This window comes from Hyperoodon ampullatus (genome assembly GCF_949752795.1).
Source record: "Hyperoodon ampullatus genome assembly, chromosome: 3".
In the NCBI taxonomy this organism is placed as follows: domain Eukaryota; kingdom Metazoa; phylum Chordata; class Mammalia; order Artiodactyla; family Ziphiidae; genus Hyperoodon; species Hyperoodon ampullatus.
The window spans coordinates 38,242,678-38,261,010 of NC_136916.1; the positions used below are offsets into that span (position 1 = coordinate 38,242,678).

At 55.8% G+C, this 18,333-nt stretch overlaps 1 protein-coding gene across 1 annotated transcript; it reads left to right on the top strand.

Moving 5' to 3' along the window:
• Positions 1–1,999: 1,999 nt before the first annotated feature.
• Positions 2,000–18,257, top strand: POLG (DNA polymerase gamma, catalytic subunit; the record flags this gene model as incomplete). The annotated part of the gene is made up of 22 exons (XM_079698771.1): positions 2,000–2,628; positions 5,522–5,717; positions 6,637–6,801; positions 6,894–7,040; positions 7,190–7,269; positions 8,087–8,269; positions 8,375–8,529; positions 8,697–8,823; positions 9,781–10,017; positions 10,965–11,085; positions 11,293–11,379; positions 11,691–11,798; positions 12,137–12,297; positions 13,019–13,072; positions 13,163–13,280; positions 13,717–13,852; positions 13,953–14,199; positions 15,605–15,727; positions 15,855–16,023; positions 16,151–16,359; positions 17,324–17,484; positions 18,058–18,257. 22 exons carry the CDS (start codon positions 2,000–2,002, stop codon positions 18,114–18,116), a joined length of 3,672 nt encoding a protein of 1,223 aa, XP_079554897.1. The 3' UTR covers positions 18,117–18,257.
• Between the last annotated feature and the right edge of the window lie 76 nt (positions 18,258–18,333).

The window sequence follows — 18,333 nt, forward strand, 5'->3', positions numbered from 1 at the left end:
CAGGATCCAACTCCCAGGCTCTCGTTATCCACGTGGGCCATCTTCTGCGGCGCTTTGCAGTTTATCGGAGGCACCTGGAGCCACAGGCGGTGGATGCAGAGACAGGATCCCGCAAAGACTAGAAGGCAACCTCTGGTAGCTCCTCAGGCGCGGGGGAACCGGACGCACCGGGGCGAGGGCTTACTCTATCGGGCGGCAGATTCGGGTTCAACGAAAGGCAGTATTTTTACCCATCAGAATTGCCCAGGATGAAGAGGGAGGGGGTTCCCTTCAAACGTGAATCTCTGTTACTCCCACTTATCAGTTGATTTAAAATCGGGGTTTCGGCGTAGGATGACCCCCCAACTCTACCAGCGTCGGGGTATGAGCCCGGAAGGTACATTTTAGAAAAGTACCACCACTCCCGCCCCCAGGGGAAGTAAGGGAGCAATATCAGTTGGACATACTGGGTGTCGAGTGTGGGGGTAGTTACTTCAGCATATCTTGGTGTTCCCAGACTTCCACGTGGGGTGGTAATCAGCGACAGCGTTTCGTAGTGTTCCAGTATTTAATTCCCAAGAATGAATTAAGCCAAAAATCGTAAGTAAACCCTACGACCGCGGCAGGACTCGAACCTGCAATCTTCTGATCCGAAGTCAGACGCCTTATCCATTAGGCCACGCGGCCGCCTGATACGTGAGGCTCTTTGGACAATCTAAAAAGTATTATTACCGCCCACCGGCTTGCCCAGGACGAATCCACCTGCTTCTTGAGCAGGGGAGGTTGGACCTTGGTTCCCAGAGTTCCGCAGGGAAGGCCCACCCGGAAGTCCTTCCTCCCCACCCCGCGGGCGGACCGGTCCACTTTTGGCTCTCCTATTGGTCGCGCTGGGAGTCTTCCTCTTGCCTCTCGGGTAGCCGCGGGAGTGAGCGGGGCGCAGACGGGAAGTTGCGGCTGCCAGCGAGGCGGACTGCTCCGGTGCAGGCCACACGCCACCCCGAGGCTGCATAGGCCGCGCGGAGGGAGACGCCGCGTCGCCGGCCCGGGGTCGGGAGCCGCAGACCAGGAAGCACCGGGCGGACTGAGGTTTCCGGCGGGTTCGGCGTTGGGGGGAGGCCGAGTCCCTGAGCGGCGGCGCGGCCCCTCCCTCTCCAGCCAGGGAGCGAGGCCCTGAGCTGGGCGGAGGCTGGTCCCAGGGCGCACCGCGGCGCGGCCGCCGGGCTCAGGCTAGCGGTCGGGCGTGCCGGCGGCCGGGAGCGCGGGGGCCGCTGCCGACGCCCCCTGCAGGGCGCCCTGGGCCTGCTGGGCCCGGGCTCAGGCGTGTGTGGGGGCTCCGCGGGACGGCGGCCCACCTGGCGGGTTCGAATCCGGGCGCTGTCTCCTAAGGGCGCTAGGCCCTCGGGCTGCGGCGGTCGCGATAACGGCAGCCACCATTTGCCGAGGACTTGAAGAGGGCCGGGCTGCGCGGCGTGTTCGCCCTGTGTCACCCAAACAGCCCTGTATGACAGGTAGAATCCGTAACCCCATTTTACAGAGTAGGAAATTGGGGCCTAAGGAGCTTACCCAAGGTCACACGTCTCGTAAGAGCCAGAGCCGGCATTCAAAGCCGCGTCCTCCTATCCAGAGTCTGCCCTCTTAACCACGGCCGTCACCTTCCCTGATGAACTTACGTGAACCTCAGTTTTCCTCAGGAAGGGTATTGCTATTTCCCAAGGTTGTTTGATGATTCACTGAGAAAATGTACCTAAAGGCGCCTGGCACACTGCCTGGGCCGCAGAAAATGCTCATGGAATGATGGCTCTTAATATCACACATGTTACGTGTGTCATTAGTAACACTGTATATCATCTGTCTCCTTTAGGATTTGTGGTGGAAGGCAGGCATGGTCAGAACCATTTCACTGACAGGAAAACAGAGACAGGACGTGTCTCTCTCCACGTCTCTCAGCCAGTAGAAGCTGCCAAGCTGGAGCCCAAAGCCAGGTGTGCTGACTCCCAGCGGGGGGCTCCCTGCACCAACCATGAGCCGCCTGCTCTGGAGGAAGGTGGCCGGCGCCACCGTCGGGCCAGGGCCGGTTCCAGCTCCGGGGCGTTGGGTCTCCAGCTCCGCCTCCGGCCCCGTCCCCAGCGACGGGCAGCCGCAGCCTCCGCCGCCGCCGCTGCCGCCGCCAGTGCCGTCCTCGGAGGGCGGGCAGCTGCGGCACAACCCATTGCACATCCAGATGCTCTCGAGAGGGCTTCACGAGCAAATCTTCGGGCACGGCGGGGAGATGCCCGGCGAGGCCGCGGTGCGCCGCAGCGTCGAGCACCTGCAGAAGCACGGGCTCTGGGGGCAGCCGGCCGCGCCCTTGCCCGACGTGGAGCTGCGCCTGCCGCCCCTCTACGGGGGCAGCCTGGACCAGCACTTCCGCCTCCTGGCCCAGAAGCAGAGCCTGCCCTACCTGGAGGCGGCCAACTTGTTATTGCAGGCCCAGCTGGCCCCCCGGCCCCCGAGCTGGGCCTGGGCGGAGGGCTGGACCCGGTACGGCCCCGCGGGGGAGGCCGAACCCGTGGCCATCCCCGAGGAGCGGGCCCTGGTGTTCGACGTGGAGGTCTGCTTGGCAGAGGGAACTTGCCCCACATTGGCGGTGGCCATATCCCCCTCGGCCTGGTGAGTACGGGCAGGGGTCAGGGGACTTGAGCACACGTGGGGGGCCCAGCTTAATAGTTTGGTGAGCTCCCACTATGTGTTTGGTGGGTGGATTTCCAGGGACTGTGGTCTCAGTGGTGAACTAAAACAAGCCTTGACCCCAGCTTTATACAGACCTTACTTTCTGGTAGGAAGGTATGGGTAGTAAACAACACCCAAGCAAATGTCACGTGGTGATAGGGGCTGTGCAGAGAATCATGTGTGTTGAACTTGAGACTGACTGGGAGACCCCTTGAGATCACCTTGATTTGGTGCCTTCCCCCTTGCCCTAGTAGCTTCCTGAGAAGTTAGTCCAAGACATTTGAACAGTGTTTCCATTTGGGGATGCCATTGGTAATTTTGGGCAGGAGAAACCTCCCTTTTGCGGGAATGTCCCAGGCTACCGCACACTCAGCATCCCCAGCTGCTCCCTTAAATGCAGACCAAATCCCGCCCCCCGCCCCCGCCGCCCCGACCCATTTCAGTGTTTCCAAATATCCACTCCCCTCAGGTAACCCCACCCCGCCTCATGACCACCCCCAGCTGAGAAACTGCCTCCTTCCCCCAGCCTTCCAAGCAGGCTTGCAGGCATTTTTGTCCCCAAAAGGTATATTCAATCTCTCTTTTCTTTTTAAATAACTTTCTAAGTGCTACCCAAGTTTCTTTTTCAAACAATGATGGCAGTACTGTTTCTCCCCTTTTTTATTCTTCATTCCAGGATTAAAATACTATTTACAACCTTAATGCTTTCAGGCATGGCCAGCAAAAAAAGTTGGCAGTTTCTTTATTCCTATTGGAAGCTACATCTTTGTAAAGAAAGCTGCGAAATGTTAAATATGCAGTTGAAAATGGTGAAAGCATGGCTAAATAGATAAGGTAGGCATTAACGGCTGAAAAGAGCAAAACTAGATGATTCCTCAGTGACGTAGTTCCAGTTAAGATGAGAATCTCAGTGCTTACTGTGTAACTTGATGGTCAAAATAGAGGGAATACTGTCCATCATTTGAGAAAGTAAAGTAGACTGTGGTGGCTGAAAGAAAATTAGGAAACCAGTGATAAGAAGGACTTGTTTTTTGATCTTTTGGTCATTCTTGGCCAATTTCCCTGAAGTCCCCCTTTTCTTTTCCTCCTTCCTCTCCTAATTTTTCATCTCTTTCTCTCCCTGTCCTTCCCATCCTCCTCTCATTCTCATTCCATTCTTGCCGGTGCTACTGGGGGCACTGTGCAGTTTGACTGGCGGCAGAAGTCATTGCTGAGGACTGGGCTCATGCTGGGGCCTTCCTTCTGGGAGCCTGACTATGGTGGGGGGCGGGAGGTGCCAGACGGGGCCCTGACAGCAGTCCACTTTTAACCTGGGCACATCCCTGCCGTGTGTGGCTGCGTAACATCAGGTTCCTGAGCAGCCCGCCGTTTCCAGTGGGAGGGAAGAGCCTTGAACGGCCCAGAGGGCAGCTTCCCGAAGGCTGCTGGTAAGGGCTTTGGTCGTCAGGCCAGAGGGACATTACACAGGCTGTCAACACCGATCTCAGATTCACAGGAAAAGTGTAGTGTTAACGGCATTGGTCCTGACTCATCTTAAATTTGCCAGAGGTGTTTGCATTTTGGCGTTCTTCTTTTTTTATCACAAATAAATTTAACAAGATGGTTCTCATGTACAGCTGCAGACCCGGATCTTGACACCAGTCTGGCTTTTTATTGCAACTAAAGTCCCCGTCATCACCACAGCCTCAAATATTTGACATCCTTCAGCCTTTTCTTCTGTGTTGTGTTTGAGGGCTTTGACATGTTGAATTGAAAGGGGAGGAGGTTTCAACTTGAGCGTTTTGCCATCATTTGGAGTGTGAGTTAGATTTTACCAGGTTTAACACTAGGAACCTCTTTTTGCTGGTAACCCCTTCCCCCAAAGAAACTAGTTTTATGTTTGTTGTATCTGTTGCGGCAGATAACCCCTCCTCGCCACCGTAAGGGAAACAGGCAGCTTGTTCGCAGCTGTGGTGGCCACACGTGGCCTCGTCACTCACTTTGATGCTGAGTGGCCTTGACCCTTTGGCGTAATCTGTGGTTCACAAAAGGCTTTTGCTCAGCGGCCATTTCCCCACACTTAGTCTTGTGAATCTTGAGCAAACTCCAGCCTTTTCCTGAAACAGTGTCCGGCCCCCAGCAGGCAGCACTCATCCCCTGCCCCTCCCACCCCAACCCTAGCACATATTTCCTAGCACATGTGCATACATTTCCTCCATTCTGACACTTTCCCTGGTCTCTCACTGAGGGTGGTTGCTCAGAGACACAGCACCTTCTACAAGGTGTGTGATTCGCTCTTTGTCCTTCAGAATCTTTCCAGCCGTCAGATGATTCATCCTGTACACGTGTGCAGCATTTGTCTTTCTTTTTTTTTTTTGCCACTTTCAATTAAAAAAAAATTCCACTTTGGGTTTTATTATAATTGTCTCTCTTCTTCACTAGCACTTTGAACATTAGCCATTTTGTGCTTATAGAGGTGAGGGGTTGATAACGGTCATTAAGACACCTCAGAGCCAAGCACAGGCTTGGTGAGCCCTGGGCATAACAGACACCTTGATGGCCCGGGCTGAATGCCCATCCGGGACCCCCGGGACTGTGGCACTTAGCTCCCTTTCTCTCTGTGGAGGTAGAAAAGTAAAGAGGCTTTTGTAATTCCTCCGCACTCCCAACACATACCTGGGCAGCACCCCGCCCGACCTCTAGCTCTGTGAGCACTAGGAGCACCCCGTGGTCTCCCTTGTACCCCTAGCTGCTAGTGTAGGGCCTGGCATGTGGTGGTAGGTGTGCAGTGGGAATTGTGGGGCGGAACTTGAATGCCTCCATGCTGAACCTGCCTGCCTCTCACCTCCCTCAGGTATTCCTGGTGCAGCCGGCGGCTGGTGGAAGAGCGTTACTCTTGGACCAGCCAGCTGTCGCCGGCTGACCTCATTCCCCTGGAGGTCCCTGCCAGTGCCGGCGGCCCCACCCAGCGAGACTGGCAGGAGCAGTTAGTGGTGGGGCACAACGTGTGCTTCGACCGGGCCCATATCAGGGAGCAGTACCTGATCCGGGTATGGTTCATGGGGCCAAATGCAGGCTCTGGCACCGGGTGGGCTAAGAGCCCTGCTCTCAGTGGCTAGGGAAGGCATTTCTTTTCCTGGCCAGTGCCTCCATCGCCTCTGTAGAAGCTACAGGGCCTCCTGTTGACCAGCCCTGCCCGTGGTCCCTGTAACCAGCTGTTCTGTCCCTAGGGTCTGCCTGGCACAGGACCTGAGTTGTCACAGGGTACTAATGGCCCTTATCTCTGTGCGGCATTTTAGAGCTTAGCGTGGGTCTTTGGAGGCTGTGGGCCCCACGGCCTGGGCTCCCATCCTGCCTTGGCCACTGGTGAGCAGCATGAGCCTCTTAACATCCCTTTACAACTAAGGAAACTGAGCCTCAGTTTCCTTAGCTGTAAAGAGAGGGAGATGGCAGAAGCTACCTCATAGGATTGTTGAGAGGGTTTGAACAGTGCACACATCAAACACTCAGAACCATAGTGTGGCAATTCTTAATTCTGTAAAAAGTGCCCTAGTAGAAAGGCAGGGCAGGTGAGAGTAGCCTTAGCCTCTAGCTGAGTGTGCTGAAGCTCAGACAGCCTTGTTGACTTGCCCAGGGCCACAGAGCTTCTGAGCGGCAGGGCTGGGGGCCGAGCCTGATAGCTTGGAAGGCCTCGTTTTGGCCACTCTGTTGCCAGGGTGCCCCTGGAGCTGTTGCTGGATGCTGGGAAGGCCTGTGTGTTGGGATTCAACCAGGCCTGCGCTTTCAAGGGTGGCTAGGGTTTGAGAAGGCAGGCCCCTCACAGGTGGAGGGACAAGCGTGAGCAAGCATGAAGACACTCTTTAGTGCTGGGAGGCTGTGGGCTGGGAGGGGAGGCTGAGGTGGGGCTGGTGGGCTGAAGTACCGAAGCAGGGGTAGGCTGGCCCCTCAGCTGCAGCCTCTCCTCCTCAGGGCTCCCGCATGCGCTTCCTGGACACCATGAGCATGCACATGGCCATCTCAGGGCTAAGCAGCTTCCAGCGCAGTCTGTGGGTGGCAGCCAAGCAGGGCAAGCACAAGGCCCGGCACCCCACACGGCGAGGCCAGAAATCCCAGAGCAAAGCCAACGGCCCAGCGGTGAGAGCACACTGTGGGGGGGGCCCCTCCCCGGCCGGCCTGTCTGGCTTGAGACCGAGCTGATCTGCGGTGTCCCTTGCTCTGGCCTCCAGATCTCATCCTGGGACTGGCTGGACATCAGCAGTGTCAATAATCTGGCAGACGTGCACAGCCTCTACGTGGGGGGGCCTCGCTTAGAGAAGGAGCCCCGCGAGCTGTTTGTCAAGGGTAGCATGAAGGACATCCGTGAGAACTTCCAGGTATGGTGGTGGAGAGGGGCTCTGGGGACATGGGCTGTGGCAGACCCCTAGTGACCCTGGGGAGTGTAGCTGCCAGACCTGACCCTGAGAGGCCCGGTGGTGGTAGTGGGATGGCTGCCCACCCAGCGCCTTCCTGTCGCCTGTGCCAGGACCTGATGCAGTACTGTGCCCAGGACGTGTGGGCCACCTATGAGGTTTTCCAGCAGCAGCTACCGCTCTTCTTGGAGAGGTGAGGGAGAGCCCCTCTGGGAACCCATGGGGGTCAGTGGGTTCCTGGCACCCGGGCCCACCGTAACCAGGTGGTGCTGGGCCTTTCTCAGGCTGGGGGCCTTAGCCTTTCTGGGCTGAGAGCATGGAGCCACTCTGTCCAGTGGTGGCCACCTGGGCCTTGGACTCTGGGGTTTCTACAGAGGCCCTGGAGGGGGGCGCTGAGGCTGTGCTTGTTTCATGTGTGTGGTCCTGGTTTGCTAAGCACCATCTCTGAACCCAGATCCTGAGCCAAGGACTTCACATCCGTCTTGGTTATGTTTGCTAGTGAGTCAGTTTTATGATGTGGTCAGAGTCATAAGCGTCAGCCAGACCTGGTTCTAATCTTGATTATCCTATCCAACTCATTTGACCTTGGGCAAGTTACTGGGTTTCCCTGAGCCTCAATGCTCTTATCTGTGAAACGTACACAAATACACTTGACTACAGTTGTGAGGTTCCTGTATGATCTTTTGTGTGTATGGGGCTGTAGCACAGTGCCTGGCACTTAGTCATTACTCAGCAAATGACAGCCATTTTCATTTTTGTGATCTGTCATTCCCCCCATTACCCCTGAGGATGGGATGATATTATTCCCATTTTATAGATGAAGGAACTTAGGCTCAGAGAGATGAAGTGACTTACCCAGGGTCTCATGGCTGGGAGACGGTAGAGCTGGGGTAAACCCCTGTCTCTCTGACGTGGGTGGTTGGGTTGAGGATCGCCAGGCTGGCCCAGGGATTGGGCCAAAGCCTTGCCTCCTGTGGTCATTTATGGCAGCCCTGGTGTTTGTCCTCAAGGTGTCCCCACCCGGTGACTCTGGCTGGCATGTTGGAGATGGGTGTCTCCTACCTGCCTGTCAACCAGAACTGGGAGCGTTACCTGGCGGAGGCACAGAGCACCTATGAGGAGCTCCAGTGGGAGATGAAGAAGTCGCTGATGGACCTGGCCAACGATGCCTGCCAGCTGCTCTCAGGAGAGAGGTAGCCAGGCCTTGGGCGGGCTGGATCCCCCTGCAGGGGATGGGCAGGTGGGAGGGCTGGCCTTCGGCTTGGCCTTAGCCCTCCCCTGGTGGGCTGGCTGTGCAGGTACAAAGAAGATCCCTGGCTCTGGGACCTAGAGTGGGACCTACAGGAATTTAAGCAGAAGAAGGCAAAGAAGGTGAAGACGAAGGAGCCGGCCACAGCCAGCAAATTGCCTGTCGAGGGGCCCGAGGCTCCTGGGGATCCCAAGGATCAGGAAGGTGGGGAACATGGGCAGGAGGTGGGGCAGGGATGGACCCTGGGAAGGTCCTGGGACCGAGGGGTTCCTTGGAAGGGGTTGCTCCGGCCTTGCGGAGATGAGTAGGCTGGGCAGGTCTTTGTGAGAGACACTTCTCTGGTCCTGATTGTCCTCCCCGACCCTGTGCAGACCCTGGCCCCCCCAGCGAGGAGGAGGAGTTTCAGCGAGATGTCATGGCCCGCGCCTGCTTGGAGCAGCTGAGGGGGACCACAGAGCTCCTGCCCAAGCGGCCCCAGCACCTTCCTGGGCACCCAGGGTGAGCCCTGTCTCCCTAACATGTCCAGCGGCCATCCTTACCCCTCCCTCCACCCTGGGACACCCCTATTCTGGGCCCCAGCACGGGGTGATGTGCATATGGGCCCTTACTAACCTGCTGCCATTTGTTCCTGCCATCTTCCAGTCCTGCTCACTAGTTTGCTCTGACCCCTGGGTCACTGGACTAAAGCAGTACAAGTGCACTAAGCACCTGCTGTGTGCTGGGCCTCACAGTAGCCTCTGAGAGTACAAATAGGAACATAACTCCTTCTTTCTAGTAGCTTCTCCCTGGGAGGAGCCAGTTGTGCAGACCAGCCAGCGCAGCTGGAGTTTATATCCATGATGAGACAGAAGAGTCATCAGTGTTGAGGCAGTGCCTGACTCTGCTTGGGGAAATCAAGGAAGGCTTCCTTGAGGAGGTGACCCTTCATTCACACCCCATGGAGTGGCAGAGATGAGAAAATAGGGGCAGCCAGGGTGAACAGCAGAGTGCCAACTTTACATTTGCCTGAGATGAGGCCGCCGTAAATTTTGTGCCCTGAGTGCCTCACTTGCCTCACCCTTGCGTTGGCTCCGGTGAACAGCACGTGAGGGATGGAGCTCTGAAGGCTCTGGTGTGCCTCTAGAGCAGCGGTGGGAGGGCAGATCTACTTGCTCCTCTGGGCAGTTTCCCTGCGTGAAATGGAGCTGGGGAAGGAGTCCAGCCCTAGGCTATGCATGTGGGTCCTGGCTTCTGAGTAGTACAGGGGGGCTGACATAGGATCTTTCCTTCTGGGATATTCGAATTATTCTAGGGGACTCCCTGGGGGTCCTGGCTGTATCCCAGAGGGAAGGGATGGTGACTGTAGGCTGAGGTCACCAGAAAGCCTTGGGGTCTTGGAGAGTGGGTGGGGCCCTTGCCGTCACACACTGTCCTCCCCCGACTACCATGACACTGCTCTCTTCTGACGGGGCATAGGTGGTATCGGAAGCTTTGTCCCCGGCTAGATGACCCTGCGTGGACCCCAGGCCCCAGTCTCCTCAGTCTCCAGATGCGGGTCACACCTAAACTCATGGCGCTGACCTGGGACGGCTTTCCTCTGCACTACTCGGAGCGGCATGGCTGGGGATACCTGGTGCCCGGGCGGCGGGACAACCTGGCTAAGGTGCTGCCAGGCAGCGGCCTAACATCGGCTGGGGTGGCCTGCCCCTACATGTAAGGCTCTGGCTCAGGGAGGAAGGGGCTGGAGGCTAGGCACCCCTTCCCCTTGCTGGAGAGACCAAACCCAGCTCAGGCTAGTGAAAAGAGCTCGGGTCTGAGAGTCTGGGTTCTAGTTCTTTGTTTGGTGGCTGCCTTTTCTGTCTGGGCCTCAGAGCCCTGTGGGGCTGAGGGCGTGGTGCTTGGAGTGGGTGGGACTGAGGCCCTGCTCCTGGGCCCGGCAGCCCAGCTGCCCTCACATGAGGAGTGTGCAGAGGGAGGGCCGTTGGAAGTGACAGGGGGGATGAGCTTTGTCCCCCTTTTTTGAGTATAATTTATTGAGCACTGATTATATTCTGTGTTAATAAACATTTTACAGTGCTTCCCTCGTTTGTTCTCCAGGCAGTCCTGCGGTTATCTTCATTTTAGAGTTGGCAAAACAAAGGCCTAGGGAAGTCAGGTTCTTGTCTGAGCTCACAAACCCTTGAGCTTTTGACAGGCAGGTGTTGGGGAGAAGCCATAGCACTTGAAGTGCCCCAGAATTGAGAGTCCTGGCTCTGCGGGGCAGCCTGAACCACCCGTGGGGCCTTAGGACAGAGAGGCAGGGATCAGCCTGCTCCCTTGGAGCTGAAGGATGGATGAGCGGGCAGGAGCCAGCCTGGGGCAGGGCCCGGCCCTGACTTCCCACTGCTGAGCTCCCAGACCTTTTCCCGGGGAGGTGGTGGCTCTGGGGAGAAGCGCTTAGATTTGAGTCAGCCCAGGCCTCGAAACCCAGCCTGCCACCATTGTGCTGTCGTTTTCAATTTGTCACTCCCTGTCTGTGAACCAGGGGAAGTGCTGTCCACTTCCGCCTCAGAGCTGATTCTGAGGCTAAACGGAGGGAATCGCGGAAGGCCCCCAGCGAGCTGCCTGGCCCGGAGGGGGCACCCGGTAACCAGAGGCTGCTGCTGCTGTTCTCTGCGCAGAGCCATCGAGTCCCTGTACAGGAAGCACTGTCTTGAACAGGGGAAGCAGCAGCTGGAGCCGCAGGAGGCAGACCTGGCTGAGGATTTCCTGCTCACCGACAGCAGTGCCATGTGGCAGACGGTGAGGGTGGGCTCTGAGCCTGAGCTCTGGGGAGGGGGCTCTGTTCCCTCAAGGAAGGGGTGGCCTTCTGGGTGGGGGCGGGGTGCCGGATGCGCTCAGTTGCCCACCTCAGGCTGTCCTGGGCTGTCTGCGTGTCACAGGGAGGGGTGGTGGATTTGGGCCAAGCCAGCCCCCTGCTTCACTTTCTTGGTACCTGGGCCCATCCAGGTGGAAGAAATGGGCTGCTTAGAAGTGGAGGCCGAGGCCAGGATGGAGAACTTGCGAGTGGCAGTTCCAGGTCAACCCCCAGCTCTGGTGAGCTGGGCACCTGCTCAGGGGTTGTCTGGGTGGGTGTTGGGTGGCAGGGCCCTCCTCTTGTGCTCAAGTAGCTCTTTCCCCCCCAGAGAGTTCCCAGGGTCTTGGGGAGCTGGGAGATGGCTGCCCTGCCTTTGGGTGGCCCTGTACTTGTTGGAGGCCAAGGAGGAAGCCTGAGACCTCATAGCCATCCTGTCATTTCCCAGCTTACCTGCTCGCCATTTCAGGCCCTTTTCCCACCCCCTACCCCATGGCCCTCGCTGAATGCAGGTGCTGGAGCAGGGCCTGATCTAGGTGTGTGGCCCCCACAGACTGCTGCTGGTAGCCCAAAAGCCAGCCAGCCAGCTTATCACCATGGCAACGGACCCTACAATGATGTGGATATCCCCGGCTGCTGGTTCTTCAAGCTGCCTCACAAGGTGTGTGTCCTGGTTCATGCCTGTTCTGTGGTGTCCTCGCTGTGCTCAGGGCACACAGTAGGCCTCCAGAGTGACTCAAACAGGGAGACTCCCCTTTTGCAGGAATGCTGGTAGTAGTGGCGCGGAGTATGATCTCAGACAAGTGTTGTCATCTCTCTTGAGGCTTTGTCTTCCTTCTGCCAGTTGGATGGTGAGGGGCATGGTGGTGGAATTAAATGACACACGGCATGTCAGGTGTCTATGCCACATATGGTACATGATAGGATCTTTTGGGCATCAGTTCCCCAGCTAGGGGTCTGCCATGTGCCTCCAGCCCCTGCTTCCTTTGCTCTCTTCAGGATGGTAACAGCTGCAATGTGGGCAGCCCCTTTGCCAAAGACTTCCTGCCCAAGATGGAGGACGGCACCCTGCAGGCTGGCCCAGGAGGTGCCAGTGGGCCCCGTGCCTTGGAAATCAACAAAATGATTTCTTTTTGGAGGAATGCCCATAAACGTATCAGGTGGGTCACCGTGGGAGGGCAGAGACATGCTTTCTGTCCGTGCCTCTGGCCGGGTTACTGCAGTCTTGGGATCCCTTCCCCTGCCTTCCAGCCAGGGGCCCCTGACAGCCTGTGCTGCAGTGGGGGGACAGCCTGGCCTAGAGGCCTGGCTGCTTGTGGTCCTGGTGCCATGGGACCGTGGGCAAGGCTCGTTCCCTCTCCAGCTTCAGTTTCCCTGTTACGTAAAAAGAGTGGTACTGTAGGACCTGGGTGGCCCCTCCCAGCTCTGCGGCCCCTTCCATGGAGGGCTAGTAGCCTGTAAGCTCTGTTGGGGGCCGGGAGTGGGTCCTGTAGGCTGGGAATGGCAAATGGATCGAAGGCTAGTTCTGAGGGGTTTGTGGCTGCCAGCGGCACACTCTTGTGAGAAGGGTGCTGTGATGGGTTGGTAAAGTCTGCCCTGAGCCTGGAAAAGGCAGTGGTGGCAGGGCTGGTGCTGGGTGCCTCATAGATACTCCAGGATGGGGGCCGAAGCTGCCTCAGATGCCTAGCCAGTTTCCGGTGGCTTATGCTCCTAGACGGTAGATGCTAGGCCCACCCTGAGTCAAGTCAGTGGGAAGAGGGTTGAGGCTGGGCAAGGAGGGGGCACAGCGGCCCCCAAAGCTGGGCAAATGAGGGCTGTGTTGTGATGGGGGATGGAGTGTGCTCCCTGTGGCTGTGCTGAGCAATCCGTCTGTCCCTGCAGCTCCCAGATGGTGGTGTGGCTGCCCAGGTCAGCTCTGCCCCGTGCTGTGACCAGGTATGTCCTGGCAAGTGGTTGTGGGAACGGGAAAATGGGGGCGGGTCCTAGGACCCAAGCAAGCTGCTGAGCCTCATGTCCTCCCCCCAGGCACCCACACTATGATGAGGAAGGCCGTTATGGGGCCATCCTGCCCCAGGTCGTAACCGCTGGCACCATCACTCGACGGGCTGTAGAGCCCACGTGGCTCACTGCCAGCAACGCCCGGGTATGTGTCCTCTGCATCTCTGGTCCTGCCCTTCCTCTCCTGTGTGTCTAGAAGCTGGGGTTGCAGAGGGACTTTGCTGAGGAGCATGAAAAGGAACCTAAGATCTGGGTCAGGCAGGACTCAAGTTCACATTTAGCTTCACAACTCATCCAGCTTTTCAGCAGATATGTTCTGGGCACCTGCTCCTGGCCACACACTGACAAGGCATGCTAGGCACAGCTACTGTGGAGTCTAGATGGGGCCGGGTATAGAGCCAGGCACGGAGCAGGGATTCTTTACCTGGAACTGTGGAGTTCGGGGCACTGCTGGCTGGCATTCCTTAAAACCATCCCCTCAGGAAGGGCTCCAGCATTCTCAGTCTAGTCAGGCTCCAGGGATGGGTGGGAGGAGTCTACTGGGGTATCTAGGTCGGGTCTGACCTCACTCTTCCCTGCAGCCTGACCGAGTAGGCAGTGAGTTGAAGGCCATGGTGCAGGCCCCGCCCGGCTACGTCCTCGTGGGTGCTGATGTGGACTCACAGGAGCTGTGGATTGCAGCTGTGCTTGGAGACGCCCACTTTGCCGGCATGCATGGTGAGCAGGAGCCGGGGCTGGAGCAAAGCGGTGGCAGCCTGATGCCTCGCCGGGAGGAGTATTTCTGAAGCCTGTTTCTCACTCCTGCCTCGCCCCCCAGGTTGCACAGCCTTTGGGTGGATGACACTGCAGGGCAGGAAGAGCAGGGGCACCGATCTACACAGTAAGACAGCTGCCACAGTGGGCATCAGCCGTGAGCACGCCAAGGTCTTCAACTATGGCCGCATCTATGGGGCCGGGCAGCCCTTCGCTGAGCGCCTGCTGATGCAGTTCAACCACCGGCTCACGCGGCAGGAGGCAGCTGAGAAGGCCCGACAGATGTATGCGGTCACCAAGGGCCTCCGCAGGTGAGGGTGCCTCTCCCGTCCACAGCCACGTTACCCCAGGGCCTCAGGCTTGCTTTACTACCTTTACCGCCCCCTTCTTTTCTACCTCTTCCCATTACGTGAGTCCTCACCTGGCCCCTCTTCCTCCAGACCCCCATGACCTAGTTCTAGGGTGGTTTGTTCTTGGGTTGTGACATCTGCTTGCTTAATGGTCAGTTTTCCTCATAGAGTTAAAGCTGTGCTTTTGTTATGCTGTCAGAGCTCTGGTCATGCAGAGTAAACAGTAACGTGGGGTTGCAAACTCACGTGCCTACAGGGAGTGAGAGCAAGCGCAGCAGGCGGTTTAGTAGAAGACAGCTGACGGGAGGGCCTGTGGAAAACCAGAGACTTTAAACTGATTTTGACAGAGGAGAAGGCCTTCCCAGGCTTCCAGTTTGCTTCCGCCCATAGTACCTATTGTTTGCTCAGGGCCTCGGCAGCCTCCTAGGAGGGTTCCTGAATCGAGCGTGAGGGAGGATTGGTGCCTTTATGACTTGCATGGGTATAATATATGGTGTCCACGTTTAATTAGCTGACCTCCTCATGGAAAGACTAAAAGTTAAGTAAGTGATAACAGTTCAGTAGTAACTGCACAAAGGCAGAAAAGGGGAGCCGAGTATTGTCCAGGAAGGTGAGAGGAGGACATGGGGTTGGGGGTGGCACGCACCGTGGGCGGCGTGTGCTGGCGGAGGCAAGGCAGTGACGACAGAAGAGGTTGGGCCTTAGTTGTGGAAACCTTTGCTGGCCTCACAGAGGAGTCTGGACTGAGGGGTGGTGGGGAAACCCTGGTGCACCTTTGAGAATGTTAGTGGCGTGGCTCTGGAGCCATCTGGAGACGAGCCTGGTAATGTCTGAAGTTGCACTGAAGCTGGGAGTCTGCGGCAGTGGGGACTGAGAAGGGTCAGTCGGGCCTGGCTGTAGGTTCTGTCTTCTGTCCTCTCCCTTTCAGGGAGTAGCCTGTTCTATCCCCGCTACGTGCACAACCCCCCCAATGTGGGGTGATAGCTCTTGCTGCCTCCTGGACTACTACATGCCACCTGTTGGTCATGGGGCAGTGCAGTGTCTAAGGCATTAGGACAGTAATAACAGTAGTGGTTCTCGTGTTGGAGTCTGTCCTTTATTGGGCTACCCTCATGCAGTCCCCAGAATCCTGGGTTCCTGTCTAGGCTCTACCTCTTCCTGGCTGTGTGATCCCACAAAGTCACTTAGTATCTCTGAGCCTTTTTCCCCTCTGAAGTGGAGCTTGTAGGGGAAAGGCACGACCCCAGGCTGGTTGTGGAAGTGGAGTGAGGGGATTGAACACTCCTAGCCCAGGGTTTGGCATCGAAGAGGCGTTCCCATGGGAATGACAATTGTGACACTGTACCACCCCCCCCCCCCCCCCCAGGTATCGGCTGTCAGATGAGGGTGAGTGGCTGCTGAGGGAGTTGGACCTCCCTGTGGACAGGACCGAGGATGGCTGGGTTTCCCTGCAGGATCTACGCAAGATCCAGAGAGAAGCTTCTAGGAAGTGAGAACTGTCTGTGTGTTAAGGATGGAGGGCGGCTCTGGGCTGGCCTGGGGAAAGCTGGGATGCTTTTTTAGCTCTAAGATGCTAAAAGACAAAGCTTGCCCTCTCTTTGTTCCTCGCCCCCCAGATCACAGTGGAAGAAGTGGGAGGTGGTTGCTGAACGAGCCTGGATGGGGGGCACAGAGTCAGAAATGTTCAATAAGCTGGAGAGCATTGCGATGTCTGACACACCACGTACCCCGGTGCTGGGCTGCCGCATCACCCGAGCCCTGGAGCCCTCTGCTGTCCAGGGGGAGGTATCCTACTACCCTTGGAACGTGGGGAGAGGGTCGCAGGGAGGGCAGGGCTCCTGTACTACCTCCTACTCTAGTGAACTGGTATGTGGTTTAACCCTTCTCGCCTGTGCCTACCTTCCCTCCCCAGTTTATGACCAGCCGTGTGAATTGGGTGGTGCAGAGCTCCGCTGTGGACTACTTACACCTCATGCTTGTGGCCATGAAGTGGCTGTTTGAGGAGTTTGCCATTGATGGGCGCTTCTGCATCAGCATCCACGATGAGGTTCGCTACCTGGTGCGGGAGGAGGACCGCTACCGCGCTGCCCTTGCCCTGCAGATCACCAACCTCTTGACCAGGTAGGCAAGGCCCGTGGCCTCTGGCCTGACCATATACCAGATATGTGGGGCTTGGACCGGGCTGAGCATGATCTGAATTTTCATCCCCCCAGAAATAAGTGTTCCCACTTTTATCTCTGATTCTTAAAACTTCTAGCAGTCTTAAAAAAGACTGGCCTCAACCTTTAGAAAAAATTTTTGGGGGATTGAAAGTGTCATATACCAAGACTAGATCACTGAGGTGGTGAGGAGGTAGAAGCCAGGGCAGTTGTTTCAAAGACTAGTTCTCAAATTGTGCTCCCCTCAGAACACACCTTTCTGTTTTGAAAATCAAGTGACAGAGGCTTTTCTCAACCCGTAGAAAACTGAGATATTTTCTTCCATTCGTAAATGTTAATTCTTAAGTGCCAGAAGTTTGTTATTCTGAATACTGACAGAAAACATTGTTAATGGGGAAACTCAAATGTGATTTTAAAAACATATTTTTTCATATATTGAGTTGTATTTTTTTGTAGTAAAATCCCTAGTTTATATGGTTACATTAAATGTTACAGTTTCATGTTGATCTGCCCCAGAACCAGTTTGGGAACCATGATCTATCCTGATTAATGGGTAAATAATGAATGTTTACAATACTCAACACTGTCTCCGCTGCCCTCTTAATCATCTCCTGGGGGGTTATGTTTAACAAAGCTAAAATGAAAGTCCTCGTATATTCAAATTCTGGCCCAATAATTGAAATTTTGACATCAATAAAGTGTACCAAACTGGAAAAAAAAAAGGTGTGTTTTGAGTCCGTAATTGCCACGTGAGTGTCTCAGCGGGAGGTGTTCGGCTGCTGGATAGCGGGCAGTGCTGGCCCTTCAGCTTTCTTTGCTAAGTGAACAGAGCTGGCTGGGGGGAGGCTCTGTCGTCAGATACCAGGTCATCTCTCCTGGATTCACAGCAGGGACATGACTGTGAGAGGAGGTCGGGTCTCTTTCAGGTGCATGTTTGCCTACAAGCTGGGTCTGAATGACTTGCCCCAGTCGGTCGCCTTTTTCAGTACAGTCGATATCGACCAGTGCCTCAGGAAGGAAGTGACCATGGATTGTAAAACCCCTTCCAACCCAACTGGGATGGAAAGGAGATACGGGATTCCCGAGGGTGAGCACAACACCTTTGTTCCTCGTTACTCATAGGATGTGAGGCAGACTAGAAAGTGGTCTTGGACAACACGAAGCTTGAGGCACCAGAGGATAAGAAGTCTACTTCTTGTGCTGTGTTCTGGGCTATTTCAGTTTATAATGTGCCCTGGCTCCAAAGTGAGCATGACGCTCAAATCACAAAGGCATGTGTTTCTAGAAAGCTGTTCATAGTCAATGAAGGAATGTTTGAAACTCTGGTTTCTTCCATCTGTTCCCTTCCCTCTTCAACCACAACGGAAATGTTTGAAGATTTACTGTATAAAGTCAAAGTACATTCTTAAGTGAAAAAACTGTGCTTTGAGTGCCAAACAAGTAAATCAGAAAGCTTATTTTCTATGTGTCTAAGATAAACTTACTTTATACAAAAAAGAAAACAGATCCCCCCCAAATGGAACATTACCATTCCTGGCAATTACTCTGAACCCTTCGGTACTTCTTGACCTTAACATTAATTAAGCTCCTTTTCTCACTTCTGACCTGTGAGTTAACAATTCTTGAGGAAGCATCCTAACCAATTTGCACTATTTTTCAGGTGAAGCACTGGATATTTACCAGATAATTGAACTCACCAAAGGCTCCCTGGAAAAATGAAGCCAGCCTGGACCATAGCTCTGCCTGGAGGCTCTGTATTTGCTCCCGTGGAGCTTCATCGGGGCAGTGCAGGCTCCTAAACTCAGGCTTTCAGCTGTGCTTTTTGCAAAAGGGCTTGCCTAAGGCCAGCCATTTTTCAGTAGCAGGACCTGCCAAGAATGATTGCCTCTAACTGACGGTGCAATTGAGTTCAGAACCAAGATGCCAACACTGGTGC